The sequence below is a fragment of the Moschus berezovskii genome, chromosome 26 (assembly GCF_049115385.1).
Source record: "Moschus berezovskii isolate FMDL1 chromosome 26, NW_MosBer_1.0, whole genome shotgun sequence".
Lineage (NCBI taxonomy): Eukaryota > Metazoa > Chordata > Mammalia > Artiodactyla > Moschidae > Moschus > Moschus berezovskii.
The window spans coordinates 23,864,146-23,886,018 of NC_142485.1; the positions used below are offsets into that span (position 1 = coordinate 23,864,146).

Genomic DNA, 21,873 nt, shown 5'->3' on the forward strand with positions numbered 1-21,873 from the left:
CCCCATCTCACTGTTTGCTTTTGTTAAATACTTTTTTCCTCTGAAAGTTTTTAGGACCTTCTTTTTATCCATAACGTTCTAAAATATCACAACATGTTGGTCTTTTCTTATTCCGCTTATTCAGAACCTGGGAAGTAATTTAATTTGAATACTTAGTCCCTTTAATTGTATTATGTTTCCAGAAATACTCCTTTGTCTCTTCTCTTTCTGGAGCTCTTTCTGTTTGAAAGTTGGATTTATTGGATTAAATATCTAGGTCCCCGTCTCCTTCTTCCCCCCAATATAGTCTACCTGTGTCCTTTTTGTTCTGTGAATTTTATTTAACTCTGTCCGTATTTAATTTGAGAAATGATACTTCCTCTTTAAAGTGCCCTCTCACTTTATTTGCTCTTTTTTATATGGCATTTTTATTTTGTTATGACTACTGTTGGGAAAAGCAGTCAACCATGGGCTCTGATCATCCTGCCTGTTCTTGCTGGGCACGCCAAGAAGGCAAAGGATTGTGTGTGCAGTGACAAGCCTTAAGGAGTGGCGTTATGTCTTTCCCCAAAGCATGGAGTTCGTCATCTTGTACTAGAAAAGTAGTAAGTCCCCCAAATTGGTAGTGCCGTCCTGTAACCCAGTCAGCTGTGTGTGTGGACATTCAGGAAGGGCCTTTTGTGTCATGCTGTGAACCTGGGGGCACAGGGAACTGGTGCATACAAACATGAGGAATAAAGTCCTCTGGGTCTCTGGCCTGAGTCTTGTGGCTTCTGCCAGGACCTGAGACAGTAACAGACGGGCTTGTTAGCAAGACGAAACCTCCAACCCAGAAGCTTGGCGCTTCTCATCCAGTATTTTCCTAGGTTCTTCTGCACTTCCATCTTCTTGGAGATTGTAATTTTGTCCATCAAAACTTTTCCACTAGCCTTACGTTTTCCAGATATACCTTGAAATCTCTTTATCTGCTGCTGACTCCTCTCCAAGTTTTTTTGTGATTGTAGGATTAGACCTTTTTCTGTCTATACTTCTTTGGGAGAGGGACTCACCATATCTCCTGTTGAAAGTCAACTACATGGAAGAAGCTCCCTCTCCTTTAAGTTTTAGCAATCACTGTTGCTTCATTTTCCATGACTGTGCCTACATCCTTTTGCAACCAGCCTTTCCTTATTTCTCCTCCATGCCGACATCAAAAAATAGAGCTTCTGTATCTGGTGTATCAACAAAATGTCCAATAGAAGTGAATTCAAAATAAGAGTAAATATGCTTTTAGAGGAGGGCTTGTTTGTGGCATTCGGTTTAGCTACTCAAATCTTTGCTTACTTTTAGGTGCAAGTGTAAATGCATTTTTAGATAGATGGAATACATAAAGGTGGAGTATATCTGATACTTACAGTTTTAAAACATATCCATGATATTTATTTCTGTTAAAGTGAATTGCAGAATTCTTCAAAATTGCTCTGTGCTTTTTACTAAAAATCATCAGAAGCTTTAAGCTATATGTATAGGAAGTGGCACATAATGATTTTATCCCCTAGAATAAGAGTTGTCGCGCTTCTTCTACAAAAGGCCAGGATGAGCTTTTTGCCCTCACACTTTCTACTAGAATTCCTCAACTCTGCCCTTATGTAGCTTAATAGCAGCCGCAGCAATAAGTAAATGAATCGGTGTGGCTGTGTTGCAGGAAACCTTTATTCATGAATGATAAAAATTTGAATTTTAGATAATTTTTATATGTCATGGAATATTTTTTTTTTCACATCCATTTAAAATATAAAATCTACTCTTAGCTTGCAGTCCTTACTAAAGCCAGGGTAACTCTTGCCCCAGAATTCCTGTTTTATTAATAGCTTTGTTAACGTTTGAATACTGATAATGTTTCCACTCTGTCCCATTATCCTTATCAGACTAGCTAACGAAGAATATCAAATATTGGCTAACTCGTGGCGCTATTCATCTGCCTTTTGTAACAAACTCTTCTTCAGTAAAGTGGACTATGATGAGGGAACAGACATTTTTCAACAGGTAAGAGAGTTATATTTTGTTTTAATAGTATATTTATTGGAGTTGGTTATGGTTGATATGTCTTTGTGTGCCAGATAAAAACACAGTTCAGTGACTCCAATGAGTAGTTACTAAATTCTGTGATATGATTAAAATAATTACAGTTAATGTGATTTTCATCAGTTTTTGCCATTAGTGAATAAACACATCTTAGCTTTTCCATCAGAGAGGAAATGTTTTTTCCTCCATCATACAGTAGCAGTTTACATACATTAAGTTTATTTTGATATTTAATTGTATGTGCTTTGGGTGGTATTTTGCATAAATTTGTTAAATTTTATGTAAGATTCAAGGTGAGTTTTACATGGGGCTTCCCTGGTAGCTTGATGGTAAAGAATCTACCAGCAATACAGCAGACAAAGGTTCAGTCCCTCGGTCAGGAAGATCCACTGGAGGATGAATGGCAACTCACTCCAGTATTTTTGCCTGGAGAATCCCATGGACAGAGGGGACTGGTGGGCTACAATCCACAGGGTTGCAAAACAGTCCGGTTCGACTTAGCAACTAAAGAGCAACAATACTTAACCTTTAAGCTGTTTTAGGGGGATAAAAGGCCTTTAAGGGAGGGTAAGTGTGAGTGAAAGTTGCTGTCATGTTCGACTCTTTGCGACCCCATGGACCATACAGTCCATGGAATTCTCCAGGCCATAATCCTGGAGTGGGTAGCCGTTCCCTCCTCCAGGGGATCCTCCCAACCCAGGGATCAAACCCAGGTCTCCCACATTGAAGGCGGATTCTTTACCAGCTGAGCCACAAGGGAGCCCTTTAAGGGGGGTAATTAAGGTTAAATGATGTCATAAGGATGAAACTAGAAATCAGCAAAGAAGAATGAATTATCAGTCTGAAAGCAAACAAGCAAAAATATTCACTAATGGTCAACTTAAAATTAGCTTGAGTCTAAATGCTTTTTCCATGACCTGGTAAAAAACTGGGTCAGACACTGTGAGAAAAATAAGAGACAGGGATACCCAAACTAATCCATGCTGGGTACTGCAATGAATTATACATTTGAAAGGCGTGATCAAGTACTGATAAACACAAAAAATTGATAACTACAGTTTAACAGCAGGGATCAGGGAGCCAGACAGTTGAGCTCAGATTTTATCTACATATTTTATCATCTCCATATACTAACTAACTTTGTATTCTTGGACAAGGACATAACCTCTCTATACCTTAATGTCTTCATGTATGAAACAGATAAAAATGATATATTTATCTTTGGATTGTTGTAAAGCTAAATGAAAGAAAACACATGAACAACTTAGAAGTGTCCCTGGAATATAAAGACTCAATGTTAGCAGTGATGATGATATAATCTTGACAAATTTCAGTAGGACTGGTATCCTTATAAGAAGTAGGACCTGAGTCCGTTTGGATTAGCGTCTCATCCTTATGACATCATTTAAGGGGGGTATATAAGGTTAAATGATGTCATGTAAATTGCATGTGACTCCCGTGTGATGGCTGAGGCTAAGTGTCTGACAACAGACCAGCAGGTCAGTGATGTGTTAGAGGGAGCTCTGCACGAGCAATCATGTTGGCTGTAACTGTCTCGTGTGCACCTATCAGGAAAACACACATGAACAAAGTGTGGAGTGGGAGAAAGGAATTGGTGAATGTGTTTTGTTCAATTTAATAAAAATTACTAAATGTCCATAACATGTACGCCCCAGCTGGTACTGCTGTATCTTTACCTTGAACCGTGACCTAATGTTTGTTGTTACTTGAATTTTTTTTTTATTCTCATTGTTGGGTAATGTTGAACTATATATTGGAAGCCAGGGCCAAAAAGCTCCTTGCCTTTCATTTGAAGCATTTTTCATAATTCTTGGGCAGCAAGAATTTAATCTGTATCTATGCTTTGCAGTTTACTCCCCAATGCAAATTAACCTCATGTTTGTTTTTAGATTATTGTTAATAAACACCATTTATACTAGGTGTACTAGGGTAGTGTGTATTCAGTATACTTTTCAAATGAAGCTTGCCTTTAGAAAATAATTAATGAGATGTAACCATTTTGAGACAGTTGAAATAACAGGAGTTGAACAGAAAAAGTTTTTAAAATTAATAGAGAAGTCAATATACTGAAAATTAATTACATAATATATTTATATCTTTCATCAAATGCCAGCCTTTTTCTTTAACAACTGCTTAAGAGGTGAAAATCATCCATATACCCCGAAATTACAGTATTTCTGTTTTGCACTTTGAATCATTTCATTCTTTAGTTGTAGAATTCTAGAAAATAAAGAAGGAAATGAGCAATGAAATAGATGAATGCAGCTGAGAGTATATGAATGATGTATGTGAAATGTGAAGGTTCAGCAAACTTGGCCTAATTCATAAGTTCTTTTCTATTCAGCAGTATATCAAGATGAATAAAAACAGTAGTTAAACTCTGGAAACCCACTTGGATTTTTCATAATAAATGCTGTCTTTCCAAAATTCATGCAGGAAAAAAAGCTGGGATGTTAGATTTAGTCTTTTTATCTCATGTTTTACAGCTCAACATTAACTCCGCTCCTACGTTCATGCATTTTCCTCCAAAAGGCAGACCCAAGAGAGCTGATACTTTTGACCTTCAAAGAATTGGATTTGCTGCTGAACAACTAGCAAAGTGGATTGCTGACAGAACGGATGTTCATGTATGTTTTTATTCCCCACAGTTTTAATAATAGGCTAATTAGCTTGGTTTGGTATAACATTATAATAAGGCCACAGGATTTTTTTTCAATTTCTCCTCCTTTAGGAAAACTGCATCTGATAGCTGTAAGCTGAACTTTGAGTTAGGTGAATTTAAATGGTTTTTAGAATAATGGTTCTTAAAATATCAATGAACCATAAAAGAATACATGTTAGGCACAAAGTAATTTCAGAGGCTAAAAAATATACTGAATATTGCTCAGTGGTCTTAGTAATCAAAGACACTCTAATTAAAAAACCAGGTGTATAATTTTTATCTATCCTTTGGGCAGACAACAATGGGATAATAGCCACTTTTCATGAACCATATGAGAAAATGTCACTGACATATGCTGTTCTCAGGACTATAAATTCTAACAGTATAATTCTTTCTTTCCTTCCTTCTCCCCCAACCGTTAACTATGGGGAAAATAAATTATTTTAATTTATAGAAGAAAATCACTCAGAAATCAGATATCTAAAAATGAGAATTGAATTAAATGTGCACAGTCTAGACAAACAGTGGTTTGCAACACTATTTGACATAGAAAGAAGCTCAAAGGATAACAAGGGAAAAAGTAGGATAGAACAGTATTTATAGTAGATTTAGGAAAGCAAAATATTGCTGAGATATGTAAAATGTTGATGGTAGTTAATGTCTGTGTGGAGGACTAGGGCTATTTTGTTCCTTAATGTCACTAGAATTTTTTACAGTGAGCAGTTCTAACCAGCTATTTTAAAATTACATTTCGCTTAGATATAGTACAGAGATATTAATTTGGTGTAAGCATATTTCTCATTTGAGACACATGTCTCTCATACTACTATCTTTGTACATAAAATAATATAGGTATTAATGATATTTTGGTGCCTACCTCTTATCTTTTTTGGTGGAAATATTTAGGCAGATATTCAGCTCTACGATGTGTCATTTATTTGGTACAAAATATTAAATATAACATTGGAAAGTACTATTAGTTCTTTATAAGAAATACTCAGTTTTAATCAGAAATGTTTCTATTTATCACACTTATATGTTGTTGACAGATCCACATTTGTAAAAAAAAATACATATTTGGAAATAATTTAAAACTTTAGGAAGTGCCACAAATGAAAATAGTCTAATCTCAGTGTATACCCTATATCAGGATTCACATACTCTTAACTTGTTATGGCTTTTGCCTTGGCATTCTTACTCTTACGCATCCCTCACCCTGTCTCTGCACACATACTTACATACCCACACACATGTTTTTCTGAATCATTTTAAGGTGAATTGTCTTTCCTAAGAAATATAGGACCATGCAGTTATCACGTTCACAGACTCACATTAATGTACTACTTCTATTTGAGCTTCTGTACATATTCTAGTTTTGTCAGTTGACCTGCCCTCTCCTTCCTAAATAGTAAGCTCCCTTTGTGGAGACATTTAGGATCATGCAGATATCCCACTCCTCATCAAAATTTTGTCAGTATTTTGCATCCATTGATGACTCTTACCTTATCCAGATTTCATCATGCTGGTTGCAGATGATGATGTTCCAGTTCTAGCACTTTGTCCATATTTCAGATTGATCCTTGGCGTTTTACTGTAAGCAAGAGTCCTCCCCTCTTGGTATTTCGTTCATTCATTGGTACACAATCTTATATTGTTTTTTCCCTCCAGTGATTGTGAGTACTACGCTTAGTTTGGTACCAGAATTGTTTTAGGTATGACTAGTGGTAGTCCCTTCATGCTGGCTTCTTTGTTCTTGTGAAGTATCTCACCTTGTAAAGTAAGTTGGGGAAATAGGAATCCGCATACACCACTTGTGGGAATGCAAAATAGTGCAACCACTGTGGTAAACAGTTTGACAGTTCTTCAAACCATTAAGCATAGAGTTTCTATGTGACCCAGCAATTCTACTCCTAGGTATACATATGTAAGAGAAAAGAAAACATACACTACACAAAAACTTGTGCAAAATGTTTACAGCAGCATTATTCTTAAGAGACATAAGGTGCAAACCACCCAAATATCCAACTGATGATTTGGCTAATGGATGAGCAAAGTGTGATATCCATACAAGGAAATACTCAGCCATGAAAAGGAATGAAGCAACGGCACATTTTACAACAAGGATGAGCCTTGATAAGGTCATACGGAATGAAAGAAGCCAGTTACAAAAGACTGCATATTGCATGAAATTGCAGAATAAATGTGTGGAGTCAGAAAGTGGACTGATTAATGGTTGCTTAAGGCTGGAGGGTGAGAGGAATAAGGGAGTGGATGCCGAAAGGGAATGGGATTTCCTTTTGTAGTGATTCAGATGTTCTGATACTGACTGTGGTGATGGCTGCACCTATCTGAATATGCTTAAAAAAAAAATCACTGGATTGTACACTTTCAGTGGGTGGATTATATGGTATATGGATTAAAGCTCAATTAAGTTGTTTAAAAGAAAATGTTTTAAAAAATTCCAATTTGAAATAATACAACTAGTAGTACCACCATGTCACCTCCTTTTTACCAGATGATCCCATGTTTGGGATCATCCATCATGATCATCTGCTTCATCAACATGAACCAGAACAGCTCTGGGTTGAATGTAAGTAGATTTTGCATATATTTAACTGTATTCACCTAAAAGCACCAGAAGAGCACGTTTTGTTACATAGCCATGATGTTTTAGGGCATACATTTTTGACTCATAAAGAACAAACGGAATGTTAGTGCCTGGTTTGAAAAGTAAGGTGGTACCTTTCTGAATTATATGTGTTAAAGATCAGAAGGACGAGAATATCAGAGGAAAAAAATTAATATTTTTCTTTAACTTTAAAACATTTTCATTGTGTTGTTGCAGATTCGTGTCTTCAGGCCACCCAACTACTCTGGCACCATTGCTTTGGCTTTGTTGGTGTCGCTTGTGGGTGGTTTGCTCTATTTAAGAAGGAACAACTTGGAGTTCATCTATAACAAGACTGGTTGGGCCATGGTGTCTCTGGTATGTTAACACATTTACCCTATTTCTTTGGGTAATGGTCCAAGTTGTATAATATTAACAAAGTGATCCAGATTATAACTGTAATGAAAATCAAGTCTGGATGAGAAGAATTAACTTTTAGGACTTAGGTGATATAACTTAAGTTCACCGTTAATGTAGATTGTGCTATCTTCCTTCAGTTTTCACAACTAAAATGTAATGTCTTTCCATGTGTACTTGGCATATTACAAATGTTAGATAAATGTATGTTGAATACATTTAGAAATACACTAGGGGTTAGTGTATTTTTACTAATTACACTAAAAATACTTACAGGTTCTTAGAGTCTGAAGCACTTGGAAATGTACTCATTCAGCTATTTTTTCCCCAGCAACTCTTTTGTCTCTACTATGTGCCTGATATTTATTAGGTACCAGATATACAAAGGTAAGACATAGACCCCACCTAATCGTAATTCATCATGGGACACTAATCAAGAGATAAATCATGTACTATTCTGCATGTTGTGATGGAAGTAAGCACACAGGATTAGAGGATTACATACTACATAGGAAGGACACCTAATTTTGAGTAACGAAAAGTCATAACAGGCTTCCTAGAGTGTGTGACATCATTTATGTTTTTTAGGTTAACAGTATCTTAAAATCTCTAGCAAGTATCTTAATAATGATGCCTACAGTCCCCTGCTCTTCATCATTTTACTTGTGGTCTTGGTCAAAGCATAAGAACGGAGAAAGAAATACGGGGAATAAAGTGTAAAGAAAGAGATGTTACTATTTACTTAATTTATGATTTGCCTATATGACTGTCTACATGAAAATTTTAGTGCAATTTACAGAGAAAAATAAAATTAATACTAGAGTTGAACAGTGTTCTGAATTCAGGATCGCCAATAATCATTAGGATTTTTACACAGTAAACAATCTAGATGACTAAAAATAAAATCTCTTTCCCAAAAGGAAGAAGAAAATAATGGTCCTTAAATGATACTTAAAAGTAACAAAAGATGTATAAAACATTTATAAACAGAATATAAAAAATGAAGCTATTTAATATATATATGTGTATATATATAACATATATATTTAAACAAATATATATATTTACAGCTAAGTGTCAGTTTGTTGGTTTTACCTTCGTGCAGTAGCCCTTCATCCTTCTATCTTTCAGCAAACAGTGGTGTTTATGACTGAGTAGGATACAGTAGGACAGACTGATAAGTGAGCATCCCAGGCAACTCACCTTAAAGCACCCATCATGTGCAATAATAGCTAATGTCTTGAAATTCAAGCAGATCCTCTATGGCTTTGTGGTAGAGAAGATTTTGAAGTTTGGATTTTTTTTAGCATAAGGAAGATTTTTCAAGGAAAGTTTCTTAATATTTTCTCTTTTTTGATAACCGAGTTAAAGACATTGGTTATATTCCAGTTACTGTAATTGGATGCAGTGGGTGATCTCAGTCACTGTAGTCATTATGTTTGAAAGTGTTTTGGACGTTGCTCAGTCTGGTTTTCAGGTTGCTTCATTCATTTAAGTCACCGTCTTGGTGAAAAAAAATATACCCCTTCTTTCAAAGTGTCGTTGGAAAGTTAAAATTCCTTTAGTATTTCAGCATTATTAAACCAGATTTTGTCACTGTTTCAGTCTACTGAAAAACTAAGTCTATTCACGATGTGACCGTGTGTCTGAAGTATACCCAGACGATAAGCCTGCCTACACGATTCTCCCTCCTCAAGAAGAGGTGGCTTCCCTGGTGGCTCAGTCAGTAGAGTCTGCCCGCAGTGCGGGAGACCCGGGTTCAGTCTCTGGGTTGGGAAGATCTCCTGGAGAAGGAAATGGCAACCCACTCCAGTATTCTTGCCTGGAGAATTCCATGGATGAGCCTGGTGGGCTACAGTCCATGGGGTCGCAAAAGAGTTGGACACAACTAAGTGACTAACTTTCACTCCTTTACCATTTGCTGTCACCATTACCACCACCAAACTTGATTCTATGTCTGTAAAGAAAAACTATTTTACATGAAAAACTGGATTTGCCCAATTCCAGTCCTTTTTAATCCAATTTTTGTGATATCCTTACAAAGTTAAGAGACCAACCAAAATGCTGAACCATTTACTCAGATTGCTAGACATTTGTTTATTTAAGACAACCAATATCTCGTTCTTTGGAAATGATATATTTTGAAATCTGATTTGCAGAAATGCTGAAATCCTTGGCTTGCACAGTAAAATGAAGCTTTTAAAATAAAAACAGTAATGGATGCTATACAGTAGCACAGCATTTTTGTAATGTAAAAACTGTATGCACGACGAAAATAGTGAGAAAAACAGTTTGGTGGAGAATTTCTATGCACATGCTCACTTCTTAGTAAAGAACTAGTATACATACAAGTAGCAGCTGTGTCTTACCTTTGAACATGTGCCAGAGTACCTCTGAGTCCTTAGTTCTGAGCACTGTATTCTATGGCTGGCAATTTTTTTTTCTTTTTCATTATTATTTCATATTATTGTATATGACTCATGGGATTAAGAACCAAGTGTATGTTGGGGAGAGATCTATTCATAGTTTTTTAAGGTGTAGGATAGAGACAAAGCTTGCAATTTCCTGGCATAGAGGAAGCAACATATGCAAACGTTGAAACATACATAGATATTATAGCTTCCTGGGTTTGAGCTTAAAAAAAAAATAGGTGAAGGAATAGTCATAAGTTGTTCCTGGTCTCATGCTTCCTAGGGGGAGAAAAGCTTGTTAACGTATGTATTAGGTATATATGTATGTATTTATGGAGCTAAATAAAGTATTGGTTCTGGTTTGGTTTCACTCTGCTTTCCAGATTTCGTCCACCCCCTTAAGATGGAGCATGATGAAAAAGCCTACAGAGTACCTGTTTCATGATGAGTTTAAAGTAGAATGGTTGTGTAAAATGTTATGTTTTGTAGCCCTTAATGCAGAGCTTTATGGCAGGTTGCTGCTAAGGCGCTTCAGTCGTGTCCGACTCTGTGCCACTCCATAGATGGCAGCCCACCAGGCTCCTCCGTCCCTGGGATTCTCCAGGCAAGAACACTGGAGTGGGTTGCCATTTCCTTCTCCAATGCATAAAAGTGAAAAGTGAAAGTGAAGTCGCTCAGTCATGTCCGACTCTTCATGACCCCATGGACTGCAGCCCACCAGGCTCCTCCGCCCATAGATTTTCCAGGCAAGAGTACTGGAGTGGGGTGCATTGCCTTCTCCTGTGGCAAAGATGACTGTCATTTCAAACCAGGAATATGAATGTGATGAGTAGTTGCATCCATTTCAAACACAAATAAAAACCTCCTAAAAATCCAGTTAAAGTCGTGAAAGATAAACATCATTTAAAAAGATCTAATAACCCAAGCCTTATTATCACAGTAAATCTCAGTAGGATAGAAGCTGTTCTCTGCCTTTTAACACCAGTGCTTTGTATTGTGGGATGATTCATATGCCATAATATTTCTTCTGTCTCAAACACGTTATATCGGTTTAATTATATTCTATGAAAAATGTAAGCTCCAGATTAATATATTATTATACAATTTTCATAATTTATGGAAGTTTCTTTGGCATCTACACATTATGGTATATCTGTAGAAATGTGTTTTTTGTGACCATTTCTGAACTACAGGGCAGTCTGACTTCAAACAGAGAAGTTTTTTTTTTCAGATTTTTCTTGAATAAAATTATATATTAATACTTTGTAATATCATATAGGTATTATCCCTGTGGTATATTTACAAGTGAGAAGCAAATAATTGCTGATAATATTTGTTTCCAGTGAAATAACTTCTAACAAACAGCTTTTCCCATCTGATAGTTGAATCATTTGCCATTTGAAGATAGGTATGTCTGTTTATGGACGTCCCTGGTGGCTCAGACGGTAAACTGTCTGCCTACAATGCAGGAGACCTGGGTTCAATCCCTAGGTCGGGAAGATCTCCTGGAGAAGGAAATGGCAACCCATTCCAGTATTCTTGCCTGTAAAAGCCCATGGACAGAGGAGCCTGGTAGGCTACAGTCCATGGGGTTGCAAAGAGTTGGACACGACTGAGCAATTTCACTCACTCATGTCTGTTTATAGGTAATTTTTGTACATAGCCAAATGTATAATTGTGTTCATGTTGGGAGTATGACAACAATATAATGAAATGAGTTAATATCTTATTAGGGTATACGTTTCTTAATACATTTAGCATTTAACATTCTTTAATGAGGAGCAGTAATGACCTATATAAACTCAGACATTTAAAAGTTACTCAGATGAACTTACCTTTTTTTTTTTTTTTTTGCATTTGAATGTGCTTGTCTTGAGTTTTTTGCTTATTATAAAGTTACTAATAAGCCTCAGTGTGAATATCCAGTGCATGGAGTGATCCCCTAGCTTCTGTTCTCCATTCATCATAAAATTTCTCAATAGAGGAAACATACCTCAACATAATAAAGGCCTTAGATGATAAACCCACAGCTAACATGGCACTCAGTGGTACAAACCTGAAAGCTTTTCCTCTAAGATCAGTAAGAAAGCAAGGATGTCCACTTTCAGCACTTTTGACATATTTGGTGTCCGAGTGAGAGCAGTTACGCAAGAAAAAGGACATCTAAATCAGAAAGGAAGAAGTAAGACTGTCAGTTGTTCAGATAACATAATACTGTGTATGAAAGTGAAAGTGTTAGTCGCTCAGTGTTGTCTGACTTTTTGCAACCCTATGGAACCCACCAGGCTGCTCTGCCTGGAATTCTCCAGGGAAGAATACTGGAGGGGGTTGCCATTTCCTCTTCTAGGGCTGAAAGTGTTAGTTGCTCAATTGTGTCTGACTCCTACTCCTAGATTTAATAAATGAATCCAGTAAAGTTGCAGGATAAAAAAAAAATCAATATACAGAACATTGTGTCACTTTCATACTAATATCAAACTATCAGTGAGACTGAAAACCAGTTTCCCTTACAAGTCATCAAAAAGAATGAAATAACTAGGAATAAGTTTAACCAAGGAGTTTAAAGACCTGTACACAGTGACTACTAAGACACTGATGGAAAAAATTGAAAACGACACCAGCAAAGGGAAAGTTACACCTTGCACATAGATTGGAAGCATTAGTATTGTTAAAATGTTTACTACCAAATATTGTACTACCCAAAGCAGTCTACAAATTCAGTGCAATCACTGTCAAAATTCCAAAGGCACTTTTCACAGAAATAGAAGAAACCATAGTAAAGTCTGTATCGATCCACAGAAGATGCTGAATGGACAGAGCAGTCTTAAAAGCAAAGTTGGAGGCATCACGCACCCTGAATTCAAACTTTATTACAAAACTGTAGTAATCAAAATATAAGGGTACTGGACTTACAAATAGACATACAGATCAATGTAGCTGAATAGACAGCACAAAAATAAGCACACATATATGGTCAATTGATTTGTGACAAAGGAGCCAAGAATAGGTGTTGGGGAGAGGACAATCTCATCAATAATGGTGTTGGGAAAGCTGGACAGCCACATGCAGAGGAATAAAACCAGACCCCTACCTTAGCCACACACAAAAAGTTAACCCAAAATGGAGAAAAGATTTGAATGCAAGACTTGAAACTGTAAAACTCCCAGAAGAAAACAGGTAGTAAGCTCTTTGACGTTGTTCTTGGTGATAATTTTTTGTATTTGACATAAAATGCCAATGCAAAACAAGCAAAAATAAGTGGGTCTACATTCAAACCAAGAAGCTTCAGCACAACAAAGGAAACCATCAACAAAATGAAAAGATCATCTGAATGGGAGAAAATATTTGCAAACCATGTATCTGTTAAGGCGTTAATACCCAGAATAAGGTATTGGCGCGCTGAGGTCCATGGGGTCGCAAAGAGTTGGACATGCCTGGGTGACTGAACAACAACCCAGAATAGATGAAGAACTCATCCAGCTCAATAGCAAAAACAAATAAATGAATTTGAAAAACAGGCAGAGAGAAATGGGTATAAATGGTTTGAACAGACACTTCATAAAAGAAGATACAGAAATGGTCCCAAGAAACATTTAAAGATGCTTACATCTTCAGTCATTTAGGTCATGTAAATTAAAACCAAAGTAGTTACCAATAGAAACCCATTAAATATTCTCAAATTTCAAAGAAAGGCAACATTAGGGTTAGGATGAATATTCAGGAAAATGAGTCTTCATATATTACTGGTGGAAGGGTTAAATAGTATCTTCCTTCAATTTCACTTCTGGTTATTGATCAAAAAGAAATGAAAACGTGTGTACATACAAAGGCTTGTCCAGGAATATTCATAGAAGTTTTATTCACAAATATACCTCTTTGAAAGAAACAATATGTTGTCCATAAACAGGTGAATGTATAAACAAACTGTGAAATATGCATACAAAAAAAAAAAAACAGGCAGAGGCTCAGAAGAGACATTGTTCTAAAGAGAGATACAGGTGGTAGTTAAGTTACTAACGCCTGGTATACCATAGTGTATGATGCAGAATTTTCAAGAAAAGTTTCTTACCCCTTCAGAGGTCTATGGAGGTGAATAATTAGGAAAAGGCACCAGTGGACTGTTTTTTAATAGTATTCTACTTGATCTCAGTGTTACTTATAACAGTGTGTTCATGTTAAAATTCATTAAGCTGTACCCTTTAAATCATGTCCTTTTTTGCATGAATATTTTAGTAAATAAGATAAAAGAGTAAACTTGTAGTTTAATTATAAAAATTTAAATTTCCAAATTAGAGTGGTAAAGTGCTGGACATTTCAATTATTAAAGTAAAAAAATAAATACCATTTATACTTAGAGAAGGAATTTTAATAAATCTAGGCCATTTTGCACTGTCAAAGTTTATTTAGTATTTTGTTATGTTGTGAGAAATGCCTACAGCTCTGTGTGTAATTATAAATACTGTAAATACATCTGTCACTACTTCAGATGATTAAGTAAGTATATCATGTTTAAGCCTGCTTTTCTTTTCTTGAACCATTTCTTAGAATCTTGAATAAATCATGTATTAAGATGGATTTTTAAAAACTTCTATAACAAGCCATACATAATATAGCTGCTGCTGCTGCTGCTGAGTCACTTCAGTCGTGTCCAACTCTGTATGACCCCATAGACGGAAGCCCACCAGGCTCCCCCTTCCCTGGGATTCTCCAGGCAAGAACACTGGAGTGGGTTGCCATTTCCTTCTCCAATAGCTACTGCTATTTAATTTTAACTTCTCATTTTAAAATTTGAGCATTTTCTCATGTGTATGTAACATTTGTAATACTGTAGTTTATACCTTTCCTTATTAATGTATTAAGTCACCAAACCTAGTGTGAATCTAGTAACTACCACAGTTTTGAAGTAGTTAAGAGTGTAAAGAAATGTTTTGCGATTATCCACTGTAACTGCTGTAATGTGAAAATGTTAGCGTATGAAACAGGTGCTGTTAAAACTATTGTGATCTGTCAACTGCACACTTACAAGACAGTGAAAAGGAAGACTTCTTTTTATCTCGTTTAAGTACCCAGGTCTCCTTCCACCCCCGCATTCTATGCACGGCCCCTTGGAGCCTGTGCTCGGTTACTTGAACCATTTCTCCTCTTTTCTCAGAGGAGCGCCGTGGGTGCTCAGTCTCACTCCTGCCCTGCTGTTCAGTGTCAGTGCGCAGACAGTCTGCCCTCTTTCTTTGTCATGCTTATTTTTTCTTTCATTACTGAACCTTTCTGATTAGCAAGGCACACAGCTGCTCATTCATCCTGAAGGGCCATACTGCTGTTTTCCCTTCCAGAAACTGTCCTACTTACCTGATCCCTTTTATAGCAAAACTCCTTGAAACAATTGTCTATATTGTTTCCTTCTTTTCTCATAAGGCTTTTGTCTCACTGTTCCATTGAAAATGCTCTAGTCTACTCCAATATTTTCACCACCTCATGCAAAGAGTTGACTCACTGGAAAAGACTCTGATGCTGGGAGGGATTGGGGGCGGGAGGAGACGGGGACGACAGAGAATGAGATGGCTGGATGGCATCACCGACTCTGTGGACATGAGTTTGAGTGAACTCCGGGAGTTGGTGATGGACAGGGAGGCCTGGCGTGCTGTGATTCATGGGGTCGCAGAGAGTCGGACACGACTGAGCAACTGAACTGAACTGAGGGCACAAATATTTTCCAGGGACATAAATTCAGATGTTAGTTCTGAGTTTAGTTCACTTCACTGGTCTTGCGTGAGTATCTACACAACTTATCTCTTCGTCCACAGCCACTTTCTTGTGTTCCAGGAGGCCACACTTCTCTCACTGCTGCTTCTTAATCATCTTTGCTCATTCAGTGTTATCTCTTTCACTTCCTCCTTTGGAGTGTCTTCTGGACCTTGGCCATCCTCTCTATCTATATTTACTTAATTGGTGTCCAGCTTTAAAGACTGTCTATTGTGTGCATGTTAAGTTGCTTCAGTTGTGTCTGACTTTTTGTGACCCCATGGACTGTAGCCCACCAGGCTCTCTGTACATGGGATTCTCCAGCTAGGCAAGAATAATGGAGTGAGTTGCCATGCTCTCCTTCAGGAAATACTGTCTGTTGTTGAGTCCTGAATTTTATCTTGGGGCCAGATCTCCCTGTAAACTGCAGACAAGTAAATCTAACTTGCTCATCCTGCATCTCTACCTGGAAGCCTACCAGGTGTCTCAAAACAGACTCCTAACCTCAGTCCCCAAACCTAACTGTCCCACACCTTTGATTTCTCCATTAATGGCAACTTTATTTTTTCAGTTGTTCAAGTCAAAAACCTCAGTCTTTTCTCACCACTTCTTTCCTCCTATACCCCACATCTAATCTCAGAAAATCCTCTTGGTTCTTTCTCCAAAATACATCTAGATTCCAACAACTTCTCACTATACTTACCACCTTTAAGGTCTAATTATTTCACAGTCCACTTCTTGCAATAGCTTTTGAACTGTACCCCAGCCTCCACCTTTACACACCATATGGTTAATTTTCCAACCCAGGGGCTCTAGGATCTGGCCTTGCACTACTCACCAACCTTATCCGTTTCTCCTCTCCTCAGCAACTGTCCTTCAGTCCTCTTGGCTTCTTTACTGTTTCTTAATACGCCAGATAATCTTCTTCAACACAGCCCTGCTCACTGGCTCTTCCCTCTTTTCCCAAGTATTTTCCTGGCTTGCCGATGTCTTCAGATGTCTGCTGAAAGTTCCACTGTCTTGGAGAGGCCCCTGCTGACCACTCATAAGTACTGCAATCCTTCTCTCGTGACTTCTTTTCTCCTTCCCTACTCTTCTTTTATCATTGTCTCTAATTATTTTGGGTTTCCCTAGTAGCTTAAATGGTAAAGAATCTGCCTGCAATGCAGGAGGCTTGGGTTCAGTCCCTCGGTCAGGGAAAACCCCCCCAGAGAAGGGAATGGCTCCCCACTCCAGTATTCTTGCCCGGAGAATCCCATCAACAGAGGAGCCTGGCGGGCTACAGTCCATGGGGTCGCAAAGAGTCAGATATGACTGAGTGACTAACACTCTCATCATGTAATTTAATTACTTAATTTTTTTTTTTTTTTTTACTATTTTCTCCCTGTAGAATGCAAGCTCCATGAATATAGTGTCTCCCTTGTATTTTTGTTGTTATAGTCTCAGCTTCTTAAACAGACCTAGGGATCAGAGCATATTACAGATATTGCAGGCATATTCTTTACCATCTGAGCCACCAGGGATGCCCTCTCGAATATAAAGTCGGTTCTTGGTATATAAACGTTGAATGAGTGAAGGAGGAACACCTACTTATTTTTTATGACTCAGGGCACATGTCACTTACTGAGGATCTTCACCTAAGGGCAGGGATTATTTTTACCTTATTCATTGCTGTATTCCTACTGTCCAGTACATAACTGTCAAATGAGTAAATTAGGCTGGAAAGGCTTCATAGAAAACCATATATAGGCCCCAAATATAAAGAGGCTGGCTCCCTAGGAATCTTAGGCAGGTGTGGCATTAACACGATGTAGATGTCTCCACTGCCTACAACGTGGATGGGCCTGATCATTAGCATGCTAATCGAAGACAGAGAAATATATGGTATCATTTACATTCAGAATCTTAAAAAAAGGACACAGATGAGCTTATTTTTGAAACAGATGTTGAAAAAAACAGTTACCAGGGAGAAGGGCTTGTGGGGAGGGATAGATTGGCAATTGAGAATTGACATGTACACACTGCTATATTTAAAATAAATTCCCAACAAAGACCTATTGTTAAAAAATAATAATTTTAAAAACTCAACTCCAAATCTGTGTAACCTTCTTCCTTTTTACCCTCACAAGCTTCTTCCTTATTCTTTATCTCATTGGGTGGCACTGCTGACTGTACATTGTTCTTCCGATCAGCAACCAGGAGGTTAATATTGACTATTTTCTATCACGTCAATCAATCAATGAAGTCTGTGGATTCCATCCCTTAAATATTTCTGTTTATTTAAATCTCTCAATTCTGTCATTACTATGGAATTGTTCCCTTGGTACCACTGTTCTGCATGGTATCCATGGAGATACCAAGGGAACATTTCATGTAGAGATGGGCATGATAAAGGACAGAAATGGCAAGGACCTAACAGAAGCAGAAGAGGTTAAGAATATGTGGCAAGAATACACAAAAGAGCTGTACAAAAGAGATCTTAATGACCTGGATAACCGTGATGGTGTGATCACAAACCTAGAGCCAGACATCCTGGGGTGTGAAGTCAAGTGGGTCTTCAGAAGAATCACTATGAACAAAGCTAGTGGAGGTGATGATAGAATTCCAGCTGAGCTATTTCAGATCCTAAAAGATGATGCTGTTAAATTGCTGCACTCAATATCCCAGCAAATTTGGAAAACTCAGTACAGAAACAGGACTAGAAAAGGTCAGTTTTCATTCCAATCCCAAATGGCAAAGAATGCTCAAACTACTGCACAGTTGCACTCATCTCACATGCTAGCAAATTAATGCTCAAAGTCCTTCATGCTAGGCTTCAGCAGTATGTGAACTGAGAACTTCCAGATGTACAAGCTGGATTTAGGAAAGGCAGAGGAACCAGAAATCATATTGCTAGCATTCATTTGATCATAGAAAAAGCAAGGGATTTCCAGAAAAATATCTACTACTGCTTCATTAACTACACTAAAGCTTTTGTGTGGATCACAACAAACTGTGGAAAATCCTTACAGAGATGGGAATACCAGACCACCTGACCTGTCTCCTGAGAAGCCTGTATATAGGACAAGAAGCAATAATTAGAACTGGACGTGGAACAACAGACTGATTCCAAATAGGAGAAGGAGTACGTCAAGGCTGTATATTGTCACCTTGCATATTTAACTTATATGCAGAGTATATCACGCAAAATGCCAGTCCGGATGACTTAAGCTGGAATCAAGATGGCAGGAGAAATATCAATAACGTCAGATATACAGATGATATCACTTTAATGGCAGAAAGCGAAGAGGACCTAAAGAGCCTCTTGATGAAGGTGAAAGAGGAGAGTGAAAAAGCTGCCTTAAAATTGTTCATAAAACAAAGATCATGGTGTCCGGTCCCATCACTTCATGACAAATAGATGAATGAAAAGTGGACGGACTTTGGATGAAAAGGACTTTATTTTCTGTGCTCTAAAATCACTGTGAATGGTGACTGCAGCCACGAAATTAAAAGGTGCTTGCTTCTTGGAAGAAAAGTCCCAACACACCTAGACAGTGTACTAAAAAGCAGAGACACCACTTTGCCCACAAAGGTCCATATAAAGCTATGGTTTTCCCAGTAGTCATGTACGGATATGAGAGTTGGACCATAAGGAAAGCTGAGTGCCAAAGAATTGATGCTTCTGAACTGTGATGCTGGAAAAACTCTCGAGAGTCACTTGGCCAGCACGGAGATTAAATCAGTCAATCCTAGGAAATCACCCCTGAGTATTGATTGGAAGGGCTGATGCTGAAGCCCCAATACTTTGGCCACCTGATACAAAGAGCTGACTCATTGGAAAGGACCCTGATGCTGGGAAAGATTGAGGGCAAGAGGAAAAGGGAATGACAGGATGACATGACAATGGACTTGAATTTGAGCAAACTCTGGGAGATAGTGAAAGACAGGGAAGCCTAGTGTGTTAGAGTTCATAGGGTCGCAAAGAGTTGGACAGGACTTAGCGACTGATCAAGGAACAACAACAGGCATGGAATTGGCCGCTTTAGTCTCACAAACGGTTTTGTGTATCAGCCTCCAAACTCACTTCTGTGCCTCGAGTTACTTTTTACCCCAGTCTGTTCTCCACAGTGTGGCTAGTACCATCTTTCTAAAATACAGACTTGATCACGCATTTTTCCACCACAGTTAGAAATAGGAATATCAATTGAAGCAGTAAAAGAGAAGGAATATAGGTGGGTAAAAGTAAAACTAGAAATACGTATAGTTTTAGTGCTGATTTAGTGACTATGAGGATTTGATCCTCAAAAATTCAGAACTCTAATAAGAGTGTCTACTAAAAACAAAAATGTCATTTGCTTATACTATAAATGTGTTTATTCACTAGGTACATCTTTCCCTGGATTTTAAAATATACTCTGCCTTTCACACTACTATATTATAATCTACAGAACATTGGACTTTCATATATTCTTTAAATCACTGACATGATCCTCTGTAAATGAGATAAAATTTATTTTCTCATATAACAATTTCCCACTTTTATATAATGTTTTAGATGGTACATCATTCTCTATGTCACTCTGGGCCCAGTATTCTAGTGCACCTTCTAAGTGTAAAGTGCAAGTATTGTGTAAAATCTTGGCTTTCAGAAAATATGTCAATCCAGGCAAAGTCTGGAGGTCAGATATGGCTTTTAGGAAGTTTGTGTTAAGTTCAGAATTATTATCAAGAAAATAGGGAAGGGATTCATATTAATCTCTATAATCTTGCTATATCATTTTCATTTTCTTCTGAAATGCAGTGGTTGCCAGGAAGTTATGAAACGGAATCTGGATTTATCCTCTGGGTTTAAAAACTCTCCATAATTTTCCCCATCCTACTGCTTCCCTTTTGTGTCCTCTTATCTCCTTTACAAATTGTGCAGATCTAACATGTTTAGATCCCTAGTCACATTGCTTAGTCTGACCTTGAATCTTTGTTGATACATCTCAGCTACCTGCCAGAGGCAGGCAGCTCAAAAAGAGTGAGCTTGGCGAGTTCTGAGACATTTGGAAGTGTTTTAACCTGAAGACACATTTTAGTCTAAAGATGCCCAAGTTTGTAAATTTAAGCATAGATGATTTAAACAAAACATGCTTACATTTGAGTTATAGAGATTGACTGTGACTTCTGGTTTATACTCTCTCCTGTACCCTCTCTGTAATGCCTCAGATTTTTAAGATTAGTTTTCCAGATACAGCCTTTCTTGCTGGATCTAGCAGTAATGTGGTTTCTGTGAATTATTCCTGGCTCTATCTAAAAGCATCATGTTTTATCTATGCTTTACCTCTGGTTAGGACATATGAGATTATCAGTCACCATGCCAGATGCTTTATATATGTTACCCAATGTAGTCATTAATATATGTCTTAAGCATAGTTGGTTTCACCATTTTATAGATACCAAGTCTGACAGCGGAAGAGTAAGTTACTTACCAAAGGTCCCATAATTAGTAAATGAAAATGCTTTTAACAGATGAGCTGATACATGGTATTTGAAAGTAGTTTCATGACTGTTTTGTAAAGAATGCGGTGTCCCCCGTTTCGTAGTTTCATGACCGTTTTGTAAAGAATGCGGTGTCCCCCGTTTCGTAGTTTCATGACCGTTTTGTAAAGAATGCGGTGTCCCCTGTTTCGTAGTTTCATGACCGTTTCGTAAAGAATGCGGTGTCCCCCGTCTCTTAGTTTGCGTAACACTGTGCCCTATCTTTTCAGTGTATAGTCTTTGCTATGACTTCCGGCCAGATGTGGAATCACATCCGCGGACCACCATATGCTCATAAAAACCCACACAATGGACAAGTGGTAAGTGCATGTTCTAAGCATCAATATCATGAACTGGAATCCTGTTTACACGGCAGTCAGAAATTTAATATTTAGTAAGAAAGAGTTTATTTGTAAATCTAAATATGTGTTCCCTTTTTTCTCATGTTCCTCCACTATGTACATACA

The 21,873-nt window shown here is 37.6% G+C and overlaps 1 protein-coding gene across 9 annotated transcripts in view; it reads left to right on the forward strand.

Annotated features, from left to right (window-relative positions):
• The window catches only part of TUSC3 (tumor suppressor candidate 3), a 209,305-nt gene that overhangs the window by 101,385 nt on the left and 86,047 nt on the right, over positions 1-21,873 (forward strand). For 8 of the 9 annotated variants that reach the window (XR_008684554.2, XR_008684555.2, XM_055416507.2 and 5 more), the window contains exons 3-6: positions 1,887-2,004; positions 4,551-4,691; positions 7,572-7,712; positions 21,637-21,726. Coding sequence is in view for 7 of the 9 variants with exons in the window: in XM_055416507.2 (XP_055272482.1) it covers positions 1,887-2,004; positions 4,551-4,691; positions 7,572-7,712; positions 21,637-21,726 (490 nt within the window). In the remaining 2 variants the exon portion in view is untranslated. The remainder of the gene's footprint in view (positions 1-1,886; positions 2,005-4,550; positions 4,692-7,571; positions 7,713-21,636; positions 21,727-21,873) is intronic. The other variant, XM_055416514.2, reaches the window with a different exon arrangement.